Here is a 17,274-nt window from a genome sequence, read left to right on the forward strand (position 1 = left end):
CACTCAATATCTTGATAACCCTTTTGCTTGACGGACATCAAACTTAGTACACTGGTACATCTTCAGGAGAGGATGACCCATATTGATTTTGAGGTCAAAAGTCAATTGTTGAACTGGACATAGTAATATATTGTCTCCTATATTTTAAGAATTATTTGCTTGATTGACACCAAACTTGGTACACTGGTACAGCATAAGGAGTAGATGACCCTTATTGATTTTTAGGTCACATGGTCAATTCACTCTTGACATAGGAATATATTGTCTGCTCAATATTTTGAATTGATGATACTACAGTGGAACCCCGTTATTACGTTCCCCCTTTATTACGTTAGTCCGCATATTACGTTGGAATTTCAAAGCACAAAACCATTTCTCAACAAACCTATATAAAATAGACCTCGTTATTACGTTGTCCTAAAATGCCGGGACTCGGTATTACGTTGTAAAAATTCCGACAAAAACGTAATAAACCCCTAATTATTCAATAATGATTCTCAAAATAATAAGCCATTCATACCTTGACTGCCTGAGGCAGTCACCACGTAAATTTCCTGGTCTGTTTGGGGATTAGAGACGCTTGACTGATCACGCTTCGATAGATCTAGCGACATCAATACAGGTGAATACCCCGTATAGAAGCCAGTGATAAACAATTAAATAATGTTTATTTAGAAATTGTACTCTATGAAATTTACTTCATTTTTCATATTTTGATAATCAAAGAAATAATTTCTCAACCACCTGCGTGTTCAGCATAGTGTGATTACCTTCGCTATTAAAACTCTATTCACGGACAGCTTTGGTACCAAACAAGAAAGACAAGATTTATCGTAGCAATGTTACAACCGCTTGGGTAACTGCTTGGACATAGGTGACTAAAGGTGTTCAATTAAAAAAAATTGTTCGTTGTTTGGACATGCAGCTTGGGTGTTCGGAACTCTCGTCCATACATGCACCAATCTATCGGCCGACTCGTGCACGGCATTTACCTCAGTGAATATTTTAAAATCCCTTGATGCGCACGTGATTTTAGTGCCATCATTTAGCGTTATAAATGAAATCTTCGTGCATCTTTATATTTATTTTTTTTATGTGGATTGCGCTTAAATTGTTCTCCGTGCATGTTTATCGTTGGTGAGAAGTGTGTAAGTGTTGGGTATCGTGTGCGTTTTGTGTCTATAGTTTTGTTGTTTTTTGGGTGGGATTTTTTTTATTGTGTTGTGTATTGTGTAATTAGAGAACTTAATAAAAACGATGTTTTGTTATTTTTTTTAATACGAATGTTGAATACGAACCGGAACGAGTTATTGAGAGAAATTTACATGAACGCATTGTTTTAAAGTTGAACAAAATGGCGGTCCAAACGAATGCAGAAAAAGCAACGTTTATCAAAACATCCTTATGTATCCTACACCGAAATAAAGAAAAGGGATAAGAACATGAAGAATTACGGACATTAAAGATAAGATGTAAATAAAACAAAGTATCATATTCTTTTAAACAAAGAAACAGTAAAGATATATTCACACACCCCTTCACGGAGTACCAACGGACGATATACAATTTCCAAATGATAATTTTAACGGATTTCACTGGGAACGTTTATTACGTTGACCCCGGTATTACGTTATTTTATCGTGACAAAATGGAAAACGTAATAACGGGGTTCCACTGTACTATCAATTAAATGATGTGTGTGTATAACCCTTTTCAATTTTACACCATGGGGGGCATGGGTTTTTTTCAAACATCTCTTGTTTTTTAAGGGAACTGACATTCATTCCATTGCAGGATCACATTCCCTTCAAAGGTAGATAATGTACAGGCTGTCCAGTGGCTCTAAAATTCCTGAAAAAAAATTTGGTTTTGCTAAAACTCCTTAAATAATGTTAAAATCAAGAGGAAATCCTACAAAAAGCCCTATTTTGAAAATGCATTCAAACTAAATTTGACCAGTGAATCCATGTGTCAAGCTGTTTATTGCTTGTGACTTTGTGACAAAGATGTGACTATTAAGGTTATAGCCAATAATAGCTGGAAGATGCCCTTCCTGCATGAAGAGTATTTTTTGTGAGTTTCTTTATTGTCAAAATTGCAAATGTAAGACCATTTAAATGTCTAAAACTACCCTAATTTAGTTATGAAATTCCTAATTTTAGCCCTAGAATTAGCCTTTATTTTCTGTCAGAGAGTGCTGGACAACCTGAATGAATGATAGTGGAGACATACATGGTGGAGTCTTTTCAAAATATTCTGTAGAAGCTCTGGTCCAGAAATGACAAAACATGTATTCCATGTAGCTTCTTAACATGATACAGAATCTATACCATTGATACCCAGACATTTACTTTTAAAACTGATCAATTTTCAGATTACCATTTTGTGTGTGACTTTTTAATTAAGCATGATTACTTTCATTTTTTTGTGATGAAACTGAAGAAGTTAGATTGAAACTGATTTACAATGAGGTGCATATTTTGTATTTTACCTTCATTCCCATTTGAATTTTAACACACACCCCCCAATCAATTTGACCTTGACTGATGACAACAGGATTGGATACAAGTTTGAATAAAATTTCAATACATGCTATATGAGAGATGTAAACTGTAATTCTGAGTGTTTATAAACATGGTTGAACATTTAACCCTCAAGACAATTAGCTCAACTAAATCATAACTTTTGATGGCATCAGTCAAGGATAACTAGTGTTTGTTCAATTATGTTAGTCCAATGTAGGCTAGCACAGGGAAATCAAATTCAAAAATATGATTGTATTATCACAAATTGAATTTTAAAAACATTGTATAATCACAATTTAAAAATATGGTTTTATTATCACAAGTTTAAAAATATGTTCCTGTAGTGTTATCACAAATTAAAACATGTTTTTGTCGCATCTTAAAACTGGGAAAATTAAACCTCAAACCTCAAGTTAATCACAATAATTTGCAGATTGTTTGAAAATTCAAAACTTTTCAGCTTCAAGTTTTTCATTACATGGATATTTGAAAATGGCATCCTTATATGCAAGCTGCTTCAAATAATGAACAATGCTTTCCAGCAGTGCATGGCTGAACCTCTTTCAGTTTGGCTAACACTCCATATTTCCTTCCAATGCTACCTGAAGCGTCATCTGATTTAAAACCCACCATTTTGTTCGAATAATCTCTCATATTCAGTGTTCACAAACATCGTCAATAACCTAAATGATTCTATGATGACGACCTCCTCCTGGGTCCCTCATTTCAGCCATCCCCACTGTTTTTTAAATTGACTATACAATGTCCTGTCTTTAATAGACCCAATTGTTTTTCCATCAGTAATTACAGATTCCATAGGAATTCCTCAGTATTCTATCTTTCTTCTTGTACTTGAAATGTGAGAAAGCCTCAGCTTCTTTATGTGTGTAATAAGTCTGACCTATGTCTGTCCCAGTTCCAAGAATCCAATGAAAATCAGGAGTGGGAACAATCTCGAGCCTTTAGATTTTAAAATTCCTCCACGTCTTTTTTCTGTGAAAGATTCTCCTCTGGGTGTAGGTTTTGCTTGTTTTTTTGTTATTTTGGTCAAGGATCTGGCCTGGAGGTTATAATACTTTTACCAGACTCGAACTCAGCCATGATTGTTTTGAGTACAACTTTGAGCAAGCTCCAAGCATACTCGAAAAATCTTGAGCATGTACTCCATTTGAGTTAAAGAATAATTTTATAAAAGTTTTATAACCTTGACTTTTGAGTACGAGTAAGATTTACAGCACAGAGTAAGCATGCTTCCTTTGCTTTAAGTAGGAAATCCAACAGACTTGTCCTTTTTTGTCTGTGAAGAATTATCTTAATCATGTACTTACTTGAATGTGCACCTAATAATGCCCAGGAGTTTTGCAATAGAAATCTTTGAAGAACATAGGGACCTTTTGATAAGCAACATCCTTGCCGTGTATTGTATATTCCCACTATGGGCTACAAGCAGGGAGGCACTATGATAGAGCTGCAAAGCTTTACATAAGAATATAAAAGGAAAACCACTTTTGCCAGAGTCAGATGCAAGTATTCTCATGTAGTGTAAATTCTGTTTTGTTCAGTCTGCAGCAGTAAATTCTGTTTTGTACAGTCTGCAGACTATGAAACATGTCCCAGTAAATTCAGTTTTGTTCAGTTTGCAGACTATAGTACATGAACTTGGGGTCAGGATGGAGCTATATATTTCCTTGAATATGGTTATTATGAATGATTTAAAGATTCTCATGTATAAGTTTTAAAGATGTCTGTGAAGTTTAAATTCTTCATCACATTTCAGAATGAATCTATATCATGTTATCTAGGGTACTGGGTATCTCCACAAATGATAGATATCAGACATGTTGAACAACAGTGCAAATAGTGATTGTCCTTATTAACATATTGGTAATATTATATCAGTGCATTATGAATGTGTGTAGATTATCTTAGTGATGTGTGCCTATTTATTGATTAGAAATGCCTACAAATAGAGTAGGTGTTTTACCTGCTACATATTCATGCCTAAGACTGTAAGTAGCAAATTTGATGACATTGTGCCCCGGGCAAGTATTTGACAAGTAATTCATACTTTAGGCACTTGCTCTCTGCCAAGTCAACAAAATGAAGAAGCTCAGTACTACAATTTTGCTGTAATTTATGGCATGGAACTGGATTAATTTGAAATTGGAAATGCAAAATATTTTTGATTTCAATGATTCCGTATCTTGTATAATTGATGCATGTTAAGGCCGAGGAATTCCTGTGATTTTTGTGCCATATGGTCAGCATGTAAACAGTCAATCATATCTGTTGACTAAAGGAAACCAACGAGCTATTCTTGAATTCTGGTCTTAGTTGAACTTGATGGATAATCATCAGTAGTAGATCATGACAAGACATCGACAATGTAAAAACTCAGGTAGGAGAACATGTGTCTTTGAGGACTTACAAGCCTGAATGAATATCAACATGGCTGAAATACAAAATGGATCATTGCATGACACCTTGCTCTGTGACTTGAGTTGGTGTCAGACGAGTAACAGAAGGTCATTGACAGAATTTTTTTCCTTGAAATAATTTGATAAACCCAGTCAAAGCACATGCTAGGAAAGTTCAATGTCACATTACTGACGCAGTCAAGAATGATTATGCAAAAATAATGGGGAATTGCGCATACTATGTAACCCCAAAACCACAGCAAAGAATACGGGAAAAAATATAGTTATCAAAAGAAAATCCATGAAAGAGAGGCATACTAAATAGGGAATCTTGATTATTTGCATTTTACAATGTTTAAAGCAATATTAGCTGTAAATTTTTTTTTTAAGTATTGATTTATAAATTTTTTTTATTGATATTTATGCTTTTTAAAAAATCTAATTAGAGGCTCTGAATGAAGCAAAATTACATTATTGTCTTTCTGTACAAAAAATGATTTTTATATAATGCTATATATTCAATAGAACCGAAATTGTTTATTTTGATAAAATCTATATCTTAGTTTTTATTTTATCAATGATTATGGTTTAATAAAGTTACATACAAAACTATCATAATAGCACAATTTTTTAAAACAAAATACAATTTTCAGATTTAGAGCTAGTATTGCTTTAAAAAGAATAAAAGGTACTTCATTAGTTGATTATGATTAACCATTGCAGAATTCAAAATATCAGCATTCCTAATTTTTGTATTAGTAGGTGCAGACAGCAAAAACTGGAGGGAAGACATGAGACCACCCAGCCCAAGGGAAGGGCGAGGTTTCCGTGGATATGGATTTCGAGGTCGGGGTAGAGGTCGTGGTAGGGGTAGGGGTGGCAGGGGAAGAGGAATGGAGCAGACAGTAGAGAATTTGACAGGTAATTCACAGAGAATGTTCTCTCAGTGGATTTTATAAATAGTATTGATTGATGGGCATTTAGCCATGTTGTCTTGTAATGAACCAACCAATGCCTGTGTGGTTATGTACCAGGTCATGCTAAACAAGCACCAGATAAACATTGTATCCCTCTCTAAATATAGGCAAACCAGGTGTAAAGGCTATTTTTATTAATATTACCTGTTGACTTGTGATCATTTCTGATATTTTTGATGGTGTTGATTTAACTGCTGAGGATTACCAGTGTGTGTATGCCTGTTATAGTTGTAAAGTAATGAGATGTGTGCATAAGGCAATATCTAAGACTGTGTTTATTTTGCAGGACAAGATTTTAAGTATTCCTATGATGGCGAGCAGTTTTATGCTGACCCAGCATCTGTCAGTCCCACAGCTGGGGTCTCTTCCTCTGGATTTGGAACTGTCTATTTCAATAATCCCTACACTGCTGATGAAACTACACTCAAAGAATTAATTAAGAAACAAATGTAAGAAAAAAATGGGATCTTTCTGGGAGCATTAATTTCTTCATTTTTAACACTGAAGGTCAAGGACTAGAAGAGTTAATTTGGTGATGGGGAGTTCATTGTCTCTCTGAAATAATTGTAGGGAAAACAAATTCAGAATCTTACAGGTTTTGTCTGATTTCAATGAAACTTGGTACATATAGAAACTATATATGTCAAAATTATTTCAAACTGCTATTCTGCCTAGAGATTTTCCCCCGATTTTAATGAGACTAAAAATGAAGATATATGAACTTTCTAAAATTAGATAAACTTGTCATATCATTGCCAAATGCTATGGGTACACAAGTTTTTGGAGATTTCAATGAAACACTGTACAGTTCTAAACTACATAGAAACATACGTTTTTCATGTTGATAATATAGCCAGTCGCAGTAAGGAACTATTGGACCAATATCACCAATACTTGCCACAAAGCATCCTTTCATAAAGGAAATTCACCTGTGTTCAAATATAGGGTCATGTCTCTTAAGGGGATATTATTAAGAAAAATTTGGTGGATTGTTTAAAAAAAAATCTTTTCCAAGAACCACTAAACCAAAAATGTCAAAACTTATATGAAAGCTTTCTTACATTTTGAGGAATCAAATTTGTTTAGACCTTAAGCTTTAGGATGAGGCTTTGATGGGGGTTCAAATTAATTTCTTTTAAAATTCTCAAGGATACAGTATTTCAAATTGATTCTCAAGCATCCTCATCTAGTGTAGATTCAAGTTTGATCACACTATGATCCCGGGTTCAGGGTGGGGACATAAGAGGTATTTTTTTTATACAGGAATGCATGTATATTATTCATATATATGAATTATTTGAAAATTTTCTCAAGAACCCTCAAGATGTACAATTAGTCAAAATGGATATGCAAACATACTCATTTTGTGTACTTAGATCCATCTAAGGTCAGAAATAGGTTTTTGAAATTGTACATAATAATGTTTAGATAATTTCTTAGGAAAATCTTAGAAAATTACCTTGCAAGCATCCACATGTTGTGTAGATTTAAGTGAGTGATATAGCCCTTGGGCCTCATTTAAAATCTCATTTTATTTCATAGAAATATAGAAAATCCATTTGAACCCCCCCCCCCCCCCCCCCCCCCCCCCCCCCCCCCCTTGGTAGTTTTAATGTACAAAAAAATTCTAAATGAATGATGTATGTGTATTTACAGTGAGTACTACTTCAGCGATGAGAATTTGCAGCGTGACTTTTTCTTGAGACGAAGGATGGATCCTGAGGGGCTGATTCCCATCAGTCTTATTGCCAGCTTCCATCGAGTTCAGGCTCTCACACAAGATGTCAACCTTATCATTAAGGTCAGAAGAGTTTGTTTTGTGCTTAAAATGATAGGGATTTGCAGTCTGTGTTGGAGATTTTTACCCTGATTATGTGATGAAATCTTGAGAAAAACCTGTGAACTGTGATTGTCAATGCAAAGCTTTGTGAGTACTTGTATTGACAATGAAATTTGAAGTTGTAGTTTAATGAGAAAATATTTCATCGAACTAAATGCAAATTCATTTCGTGGAGGAAGGTATTTACTTTTGTCAATCACATTTTTCATTTGCTACCAAGCTTCTTCTGGTTAACTTCATACACATGATATGACCCTATTGCTTACTAAAATTATATGCAGTTTTCTAATTATTACAATTAGTAAAAAACATTTGAACTTTGCTTGGCATTTTGCTAAGCAGCTGTAAAGCATTTGGAGCTTCTTGATATTTGGTACACCAAGAGCAAGACTAAAAAGTAGTGCATGTTGTATCTTGTTGATATTTTGTATATAAATTATGTTGATATTTGACAGGCCCTGAAGGAAAGTGAGACATTAGAGGTGTCAGCAGACAATTTGAAAGTCAGAGGAAAGGTACAACCAACAAAATGGCCACTGCAGGGTCCTGTAGGAATGACCGTTACGTCTAACCTTCACGCTGATGTTCCCGAGTTTGTCCCTGGCAAGGCTTATGCATTTCATCCGGACGACAGTGGAATCTCTCACGATGCTGGTAAGTGGCAGGACTCGTTTTTGTTGAATGGATGTATGGAACAAAGCATGCTGTCAATGAGATTGGAAAATAATTTCTGTTATGTTGAGAAGTCTGTGGTATTTGTGAAAGTGTCTTGATAGTCGAACATTTGAAGCGACAGATAGCATACATTTTGGAGATGGCCTTGATTTCCTTGCGTTGTTGAAATCATTGATCTCTTTTTCATGTCCTCTCTTCTGGCTCGCCAGCAATGCTAAAACATTGTTACTTAGATGAAATTATGATCATAGAGTAGTGTTACACAGTTTGGTTGCTCTGTACCAAGATTACATGTATAAAGTCTCTTTTGCAGACGATATCCATGACAATGGGGGTGGGATCAGGTCATTTATGGATGACCTGACGGACTACGATCCTATTGGACATTCAATTTTATCCTCCAGCGCTCCAGAATTACATGGAGAATGGATGGAGGTTAAACGGAAAGTGCGACTTGCCAAGAAGAAAGAGGTATTGTCAGCTATACTGTATAAGCAGACTTTTTAGCGAGGATTTGATTTTGGCATTATTAGCGAGGATGTTGAGATTGCAAAAATCGAATATCACTAACAATTTATTCCATATCGTAGGTAATAGTTATCTTTCTGGGAATTATAAAGTTGCTAAAATTAGCTCTCGCTAAATATATGTTCCCAATTTATGGGAAAATCGCAAAATTTGTGACTTTCTAAAAATTTCAGTATACACGATCTTTTAAAATGAGAAATTTTGAGAAATGCACAGACCATACCAGGGTAATATGCAGAAAAACTTATTATCATTAATGAATAATTGAATTCCACAAAGAAAATTTTTAAGTTTTAAAATGCTTATAGAAAACATTCAACCATTGTTTTTTAAAAAATAAATATTTTGATAAAACATTCTTCCCATATACTTCAATGTAAAATTGTTGGTGAAATAAATCAAGCAGTAACCAAAATTTTGAAACTCCTATAGTGAATTATTTTCATTTGGTGAACCTTCAAAATGATACATGTTTACAAAAATCCCACCATCCATTTACTAGATATGAAATGTGATCGTTATATATTCAATGAATACCTTTGATAAATATCTGTAATTTACAGAACTGATATATGATGATCTTTCTGATCTGTTCATTTCACAGGAAAAAGATAGCGAAGCTGATGTGTCTACAAAAGGAGACGAGAAAGAGGAATTAGATTTTATGTTTGATGAAGAAATGGATGGGCTAGAAGTGGGTCGCAGAAATCACTTTTCAGAATGGTAAGAGAATGCATATCTCTCTGTAAGAGTTTTGTCCCTTGATCACAATGCCAATGCAATGTTGCATTACAGTTTCATCATGTTGAAAGGACTTGTGACAAACTTCATTCTTCATATCTATGTCAGTAGTAGTGTGTGTGCATTATTAAAATGAGGTACAGGATTTGTAAAATGACCCAAACGATCCGGTATATTCATTGAACTACTTTTCTTTATTGAACATATAATTGTAGTTGATGTGAAGTAACTGGAAATATCTAATGCATGTTTAGTCTTATGGATGGAAATTGTGTCATACCAATGCTTTATTTTGAAGGTCTGATGAAGATTCAGATTATGAAATCACAGACCAGGATGTCAACAAGATTTTGATAGTTACACAGACCCCACCTGCCATGAAAAGGCACCCCCAGGGGGATCGTACTGGAGACTTTATCAGTCGAGCCAAAATGACAGCCAACATGACTAAGGTCATTAATGATGGTCTCTTCTACTATGAACAGGATCTCCAAGAGACTTTGGAGGTATGTAATATTGCATTCATAGTGTAGTGTATTGCCATGATTTTGAAGTTGAAGCAGTGTGTGTGTGTTGTCATATCATTTATGGTAACTACAGGGATACTTGTAATTGATGTAGATAATGAAAGTTTGGTGTTTTTGTTTCAGACGGACTTTGGTCAGTTTCGTACAGTCAATGTTATATCTCAGGAAGAATTTCAAAGTATTATCCCCTTTGTCTCTACTCCAAACCAACAGGTGCCCCCTCCTCCTCCGGTCACATTACAGTCAAGTAAGTTTTTAAGTCTTCAAGTGCTGCTACCTATAAAGTAATGTAAATAAAGTTGTTGATTAGGTTAGTTGATGAAGAAAAAGAATTCATATGCATGGAAAATTTGAATACTTGTATCTACTAAGTTGAAGTGATGAGATCTTTTGTATTAGAATATCTATTTCCTATGTTTTAGCTGCCAAGAAAGTACCTACTCCCCCTGTAAATGATGCTAACGGTGCAGTGCTAGCCCAGTCTCTGCCAACTAACGTTCCCAACACCCCCGGCAGACGAGACACCGGTCCACGAACACCCCGCAGTAGAGCAGATGATAAGACTCCCAGGTTTTACCCAGTCATGAAGGATTCTATGCGTGTTCCAGACCCACAGGTACAAGTGAATAGAGTTTAACATTAAGTGACTGCTACAGCTGTCACTGTTTTGTTTGACTTTCATTAGATTTTTTTCACATAGTCAGTCTCCGGGGGGGGGGGGGGGGGGGGGGGTTAAATGTAAGATTTAGACAATCACATATTTTTTTTAGGTTTGTGTGCTGTACCTCATGACAGGTCTTATCTCCCTTGCACAGCTATATGTACATGCTTATCTCCCTTGCACAGCTATATGTACATGCACTAAACTGCTCAGTGGTCAAGATTTAAAGGGAGGGGGGGGGGGGGGTGTCTTGATAGGAGAGGAAAGGAGATTGTCTATTCATACTCGGAATGAAATTGTACAGTTTCTTTCATGGATATTTGCTGTTATGAAATTGAAAGTACTAATATGATATTGAAAGTACATGTCTAATATAATGCAGCTTCTGTGAGTTACTTTGCTCATGCTATTTATAGGTTATCTGAGTACTTGGATGACCTATTACTCTCTGTTTTCATGTGTCATTCATTGGTCATAAACTTTTGAACATTTTTAGCTTCTTCTCTTGAGCTGTTGAACCAATTTAATATATAGCATCTATAGGTGAAGGAGAATAAAAATTGTGAATTTCATGATTTCTTGTTTCCCTGGTGTCTGAGGGTGTAGTCAAATCCATCAAAATTGATGTAATCTTCAAAAATCTTTTTTACCTCGGGATATCTAGTCAAACAATTGGCATGACTATAGTAAGCAATGAGTCCTTTACCATAACTAAAATTCATGACCTCTGGGTTCAGGGTTCATGCTGCAGAATGTGGCATATTTTAGAAACCATCTTCATCAAGCAGTCAAAATGTTTGCATGGTTATAATGAGCATCAAGCCCTTTACTAGAACTGAAATTCATGACCCATGGTTTCAGTTATTTGGGTGGAGCTAATCTGGTCATTATTTGAAAATACATGATATCTTAGAAAATTTTGTTTTGGACATCAAGGAGGCAAAGTGTCTGCATGATTTTAATGGGCATTGAACCCTCTACCAAAATTGTGAAATTCATGACCCCAGGAATAGGGTACCAGGGTTCAGCTAGATTGGTCATATATACATTATGTATTGAAAATGCAATAGGAGAAATTCTTTACTGTTGGACATCAAGCAGACAAACTGTTTGTATGGTTATAATGAGCAATAGGGAATTTGTTACCCCTGGATTCACATTCTGTGGTGGGGCTGATCATACATGTATATTGAAAACGCAATATACTTTACAAAATCGTTTTTTAACTCCTGGAAGTCGAGTTGGAAAACTTCCTTTTGAAATAGAATTCATTGACAGGTTGCATTCAAGAAATTAATTATCAATTTTGTATGGTAGTTTTAGTCAAAGAAGTATATAAAGCACACAGGTAAGAATATGCACACTCTGGTAACCATTTAGGCCTATGGGCTTCTTCCTGTAGTATGTACATATATGTGCATGTATGTAGAAGTAAACTTTATGGAAAGATAATCGGATTCATTGTGGGTGTGTCTGTTTTTGCCAGACTCCTAGAAAGAAGAAAACCAGACACAGCAGTAATCCTCCCATTGAGAGCCATGTAGGTTGGGTGATGGATGCCAGGGAACACCATCCATCTCGATCTCGAAATAACTCTATGTCTCAGAGGTATGTCGATAGTGGCGTTAGAAATGAATTTCCCCCTCATTGACTTCAGATTTGTTTGCTGGCATAAGATGCTCCAACATTTAGAAATGTTCAATTATTTCTTGACTTTTCAGCCCAACTGATAGTCAACTGGCATCAGCTTTTGGCAGCTATGGTAGTACCCCACATGCATTTCCAAACTTCCATCATCCTTCTCATGAGCTTCTGAAAGATAATGGATTTGTGTGGCATGTGTACCACAAATATCATTCCAAATGTCTGAAAGGTTAGTATGTTTTGGTTCAGACAGTAAAATATAAATAAATGTTCTGTTGACAAGGAATTTTCCAGAAGCATGGGATCCTATTTTAGATATTTACAGCCAGCCATGTTGGCTACTTTAGAGTGTGAATAAATTTGATTTTGTCCTGTGCGGAATTTGCTCATTAAGAATGGGGAGCAAGATAAGTGAAAATATTTTTTTTATGTACAGTTTTGAAATGTATGTGTATTTATTAGGTGAAATTATCAGAATTTAAGTAAATACATTTGGTTGATGTCCTAATCTAAGCTTACTATTTGTATAAACTTTAGTTATCTTACCATATGTAAATCTTTCAGACCGTAAGAAATTAGGTGCAGGCCTTTCACCTGAGATGAACACTATGTTTCGCTTTTGGTCCTTTTTCCTTCGACAACATTTCAACAAAAAGATGTACACCGAGTTTCACCAGTATGCTGTGGAAGATGCAGCTGCTGGCTACAGGTAAAGCCATTATTATCTTATCCCGTCACAACCAGATAGTGGGTGTGCAGATATGCATAAGTACCTGACCTACTTCACAGGGGGCCCACCATATTTTGATTATGTAACATTCAGTGCAGGTGCAGACTACGCAGCAAACTATTCTATTGCCAAACTTGGTGTTTTCGCTACTTTAAAGAATAAATTTTATGGAATGAATTACCATATTAAAATTACTGTGGATTTACAGTAAGTGTGAACGAGACATATCGGCAATTACATGACGTGCTTCAGATAGTTCATTTGGAAAGTCCCCGAGTGATTTTAAAGAGCGCTTTTGATAGGTCGGTTAAATTATAGGTAGGCGGTCCCAAGTATTTGGCATTATATTATCTCGTGCCTAACAAGTGTAAGTTGCACTATTTGATTTCAGTGTAAATTGCACGGTACGTAGCGTGAGATTCAATATCGGTTTTGATTTGACAACGGAGATTTGAGATTACGTTAATAAAATGTCTTGTAAAGTTTATCTTATATATACTAGATATCTGCATGTATAAGAGTGATGGGATATCTTCTAAAGAAAAAAATATAAGATGTCTTATAAAAGATACAAGATATCTCGTAAACTTTAGAAGATATAACTTTTATCAGATACCTTATAAATTTTATCTTTTAAACAGGAATAACCGTGTTATACTTATAATCCATCGCAGTATCAATAGGTATGGGAGGGGGAATACAGGGTGAAAAAGGCGAGCTCCGATATGTAAAGAAAAGGCAGGATAGCAATATCCTAGAATTCAAATAGTGCTGAATATTGAAAAGAAAAGAAAAAGACGGGATCGAAAATGCTGCGGGAAAAGGCAGGATCCGCAGTTGCCTCTATATCCCAATAAAAATTGAAAGGTTACTCCCTTAAATTCCTGTAGATACTTGTCAGTTTTAAGTGATCAGAAATTTCAGTACATGTTTCTATAGGCGATTTTGTCCGTTTAAGAACAATGCTTTTGTTTTGTTGTCTCTTTCACATTCGCAGTTTCCATATCGTTATTTTAAAATAAATCTCTCAGAGGATATTTTCGAAATCTTGCAAAGCATTGGAAAAGATCATGTCGGAAAAATTTCTAAATTCAAATAGTTAGGGGGAAGAGGGGGTAAAAACTCGTAAGTTTCTGTCATCCGACATCGATTACACGTTAGTGGGGAAAAAAAGACAACTGACTTTAAAACCACATAATAATACATTTTAATAAACGTTTAATAGTTTCAATGTACACTTTCATTTGTTTTACTTGTTAATCGATTAGTTTCAACATACTTCATATTAAGTTTTGTATTGGGGGGGGGGGGGGGGGGGGGGGGGTGTCTTGGTGAGAACTATGCGAACTCGGTTTTCTCTAACATTGAACATTTGATCTCGCCCCTAAAATAATTTGTCAGATTAAGTAATAAGATCAATAGATATTCTACTTCGAGAAAACATTTATTTTCAACATATGGCATGCTTTGATGTCTTTTACTGTTATATATACCCACATTTTCGTAAGAAATTCGGAAGTAACCATCGCTAGATACTGTTAATTGAATGAACAACGGCAAGTTTTGTGTATTCTAGCAAAAACTAAATTCCCCAAACCACCCCTCTCCTGTACATGTAACACATTATTAAAGAAATTCAGCATTTCGTTAGCATTCTATAACGTCATAATAAACCACAGCAAAGGTCGATTGTTAATGTTGCGATACTGGCGTACCCTTGAACCTATATCACTGGTCCACCCTTAACTGTATGTCCATAGGAGTTTGAAATTTTATCAATAAAGTCTTTTTTTTGGAAGTAAAATACAGAAAAAACTCTAAACACTTTGTTGAAATATTTCGACCGTGTTACCGGTCTTCTTCACGAAAACACGACTGAAGAAGACCGGTAACCCCGTCGAAATGTTTAGTTTCTCTCTCTCTCTCTCTCTCTCTCTCTCTCTCTCTCTCTCTCTCTCTCTCTCTATATATATATATATAAAACTGACTCGGTCTAAATTGCAATAAAATCAGTAGCAAAGAAATTTTCAACACTTCGTTTGTGTTCAGACCACAGGGGCTCGTCACGAATTGACCCTCTCTATTCTATATCTACATTTATTTGTAAATATAGAATAGACGATGTCAAATTTTAAAAAGACAAATATTTCGTGACGAGTCCCTGTGTTCAGACGAAATATGCTTCTCTTGGATTTTCTTCGCAGTTTCTTGAAAGTCATTTCCCTAAAAATTTCTCGCAGTTCTACAAATTAAAGACGCCTTTGGTACATTGTCAGGGGTACAGATATTTCTTCTTAATAAATTTTGTCCGATTTCTCTATTAATATACACTTGATTTCTTTTTAATTTCATACTCGATTAACAAAAGTACATCCGGTGTGAGCATTGCCGGTGTGAGCTTCGTTGGCAACATTTTCGATGCAAGAGTTCCCATGATTGACAATTTTATAACGTGGCCTTTGCGACGCCTAATTTCTTACTGATTTTACCATAAAATAAACTCTCGGCATGTAATTTTAAAATCAACGTCATTGTTTTAGTTGGTATTGGTTTTCCCTTTTCGCAGTCTCTTCCATCGTGCTAAAAGATTATGTAATGACACGCCAGTGTAAAGACACGTGTGACCATCTAAAATTATTTTTATTCCCGCCCCTTTAAATATTGGTCCAATCGCAGTGATTGTTCTTTCCTTGATGTGTCGACATTGACAGATTTGTTTTGAAACCAACTATCCGAGACCTCGAATGAACTTGAGAAGCTGAGTCGTTCACACTTACTGTAAATTCACAGTAAGGGAATGAAAGACATCAAATGAATGTTAAAAAAACTTAAGACATTTGATTAATGCATTTTTATATTCCCTATAACATTTTGAGATTTCAATGAAATGTTTTGATTTTATGTGGCAGATGTATTTTTGGAATGTTTACTTAGTAGTATTGACAAAATCACACACACACACACGTAAGCACATGAGTTTGATTTTGATTGGCTAATATTTCAATAACCCTGTAAATCTTTTATGAATGAGAAAAATGAAATGATATTGACATAGGTACATACTACAAAAACTTAAAAAGTAATATGATTGGTTGTGCAGACACTCGATAACACAACTTTTTAAGTGGGGGATGTCAAGGGAACATCTGTAATGGTCCCAGTTACAATTAGAACTAGTTATGGCATTTTTTACATGTAAAGATCAGTTTATTGGCTGGTTATTTTTTTTTTTTAGCATATATTGTCTAATCTGTAGAATTTTTTCAGGTAACAAACTTGTCCATAACCAATTTTACAGTACCAAAGTTTTATTGATACTTTGTAAAACCAACATGATTAAGGTTTACAGATTGGATACTCCATGTTGTCAAATTTTGCAGGTATGGCCTGGAGTGTCTATTTCGATTCTACAGTTATGGTCTAGAGAAGAGATTCAGGCCAGATTTATATCAAGATTTTCAACAGGAGACGATACGAGACTACGAGAATGGTATAGTATTGTTACCTTTATAAACAAGTACTCAATGGTCGCGGATTGCTAAAACTTTGTAGGAGTGTAATTTGAAAGATTTTTAGCTCACCTGAGCTGAAAGCTCAAGTGAGCTTTTCTGATCACCCGTATTCCGGCGTCCGTCTGTCCATCCGTCTGTCCGTCTGTAAACTTTTCACATTTTCAACTTCTTCTCAACAACCACTGGGCCAATTTCAACCAAAGTTGGCACAAAACATCCTTAGGTAAAGGGAATTCTAAATTAAGGGCCAGGCCACCTTCCAAGGGGAGATAATCAAGAAAAGGTAAAAATAGGGTAGGGTCATTAAAAAATCTTCTCAAGAACCACTGGGCCAGAAAAGATGAAATTTATAGATAAGCTTTATTAGGTAGTGCAGATTCTAAATTGTTAAAATCATGGCCCCAGGGGGTCGGATGGGGCTACAATAGGGGGTCAATTTTTATTTTTATTTTTGGGGGTTTTTTTTGTTGTTTTTTTTTATATAGTGCAGATTCAAG

At 35.3% G+C, this 17,274-nt stretch overlaps 1 protein-coding gene across 2 annotated transcripts in view; it reads left to right on the plus strand.

Moving 5' to 3' along the window:
* The window catches only part of LOC125678987 (la-related protein 1B-like), a 37,114-nt gene that overhangs the window by 14,838 nt on the left and 5,002 nt on the right, over window positions 1-17,274 (plus strand). Inside the window, exons 6-18 of one of the 2 annotated variants that reach the window (XM_048917820.2) lie at window positions 5,702-5,863; window positions 6,206-6,368; window positions 7,576-7,720; window positions 8,215-8,413; window positions 8,748-8,905; window positions 9,567-9,685; window positions 10,002-10,209; window positions 10,354-10,477; window positions 10,653-10,846; window positions 12,378-12,499; window positions 12,613-12,764; window positions 13,100-13,244; window positions 16,646-16,755. In XM_048917820.2, coding sequence (XP_048773777.1) covers window positions 5,702-5,863; window positions 6,206-6,368; window positions 7,576-7,720; window positions 8,215-8,413; window positions 8,748-8,905; window positions 9,567-9,685; window positions 10,002-10,209; window positions 10,354-10,477; window positions 10,653-10,846; window positions 12,378-12,499; window positions 12,613-12,764; window positions 13,100-13,244; window positions 16,646-16,755 — 2,001 coding nt within the window. The remainder of the gene's footprint in view (window positions 1-5,701; window positions 5,864-6,205; window positions 6,369-7,575; window positions 7,721-8,214; window positions 8,414-8,747; window positions 8,906-9,566; window positions 9,686-10,001; window positions 10,210-10,353; window positions 10,478-10,652; window positions 10,847-12,377; window positions 12,500-12,612; window positions 12,765-13,099; window positions 13,245-16,645; window positions 16,756-17,274) is intronic. The other variant, XM_048917821.2, reaches the window with a different exon arrangement.

This window comes from Ostrea edulis, chromosome 2, assembly GCF_947568905.1.
Source record: "Ostrea edulis chromosome 2, xbOstEdul1.1, whole genome shotgun sequence".
Classification (NCBI taxonomy): Eukaryota; Metazoa; Mollusca; class Bivalvia; order Ostreida; family Ostreidae; genus Ostrea; species Ostrea edulis.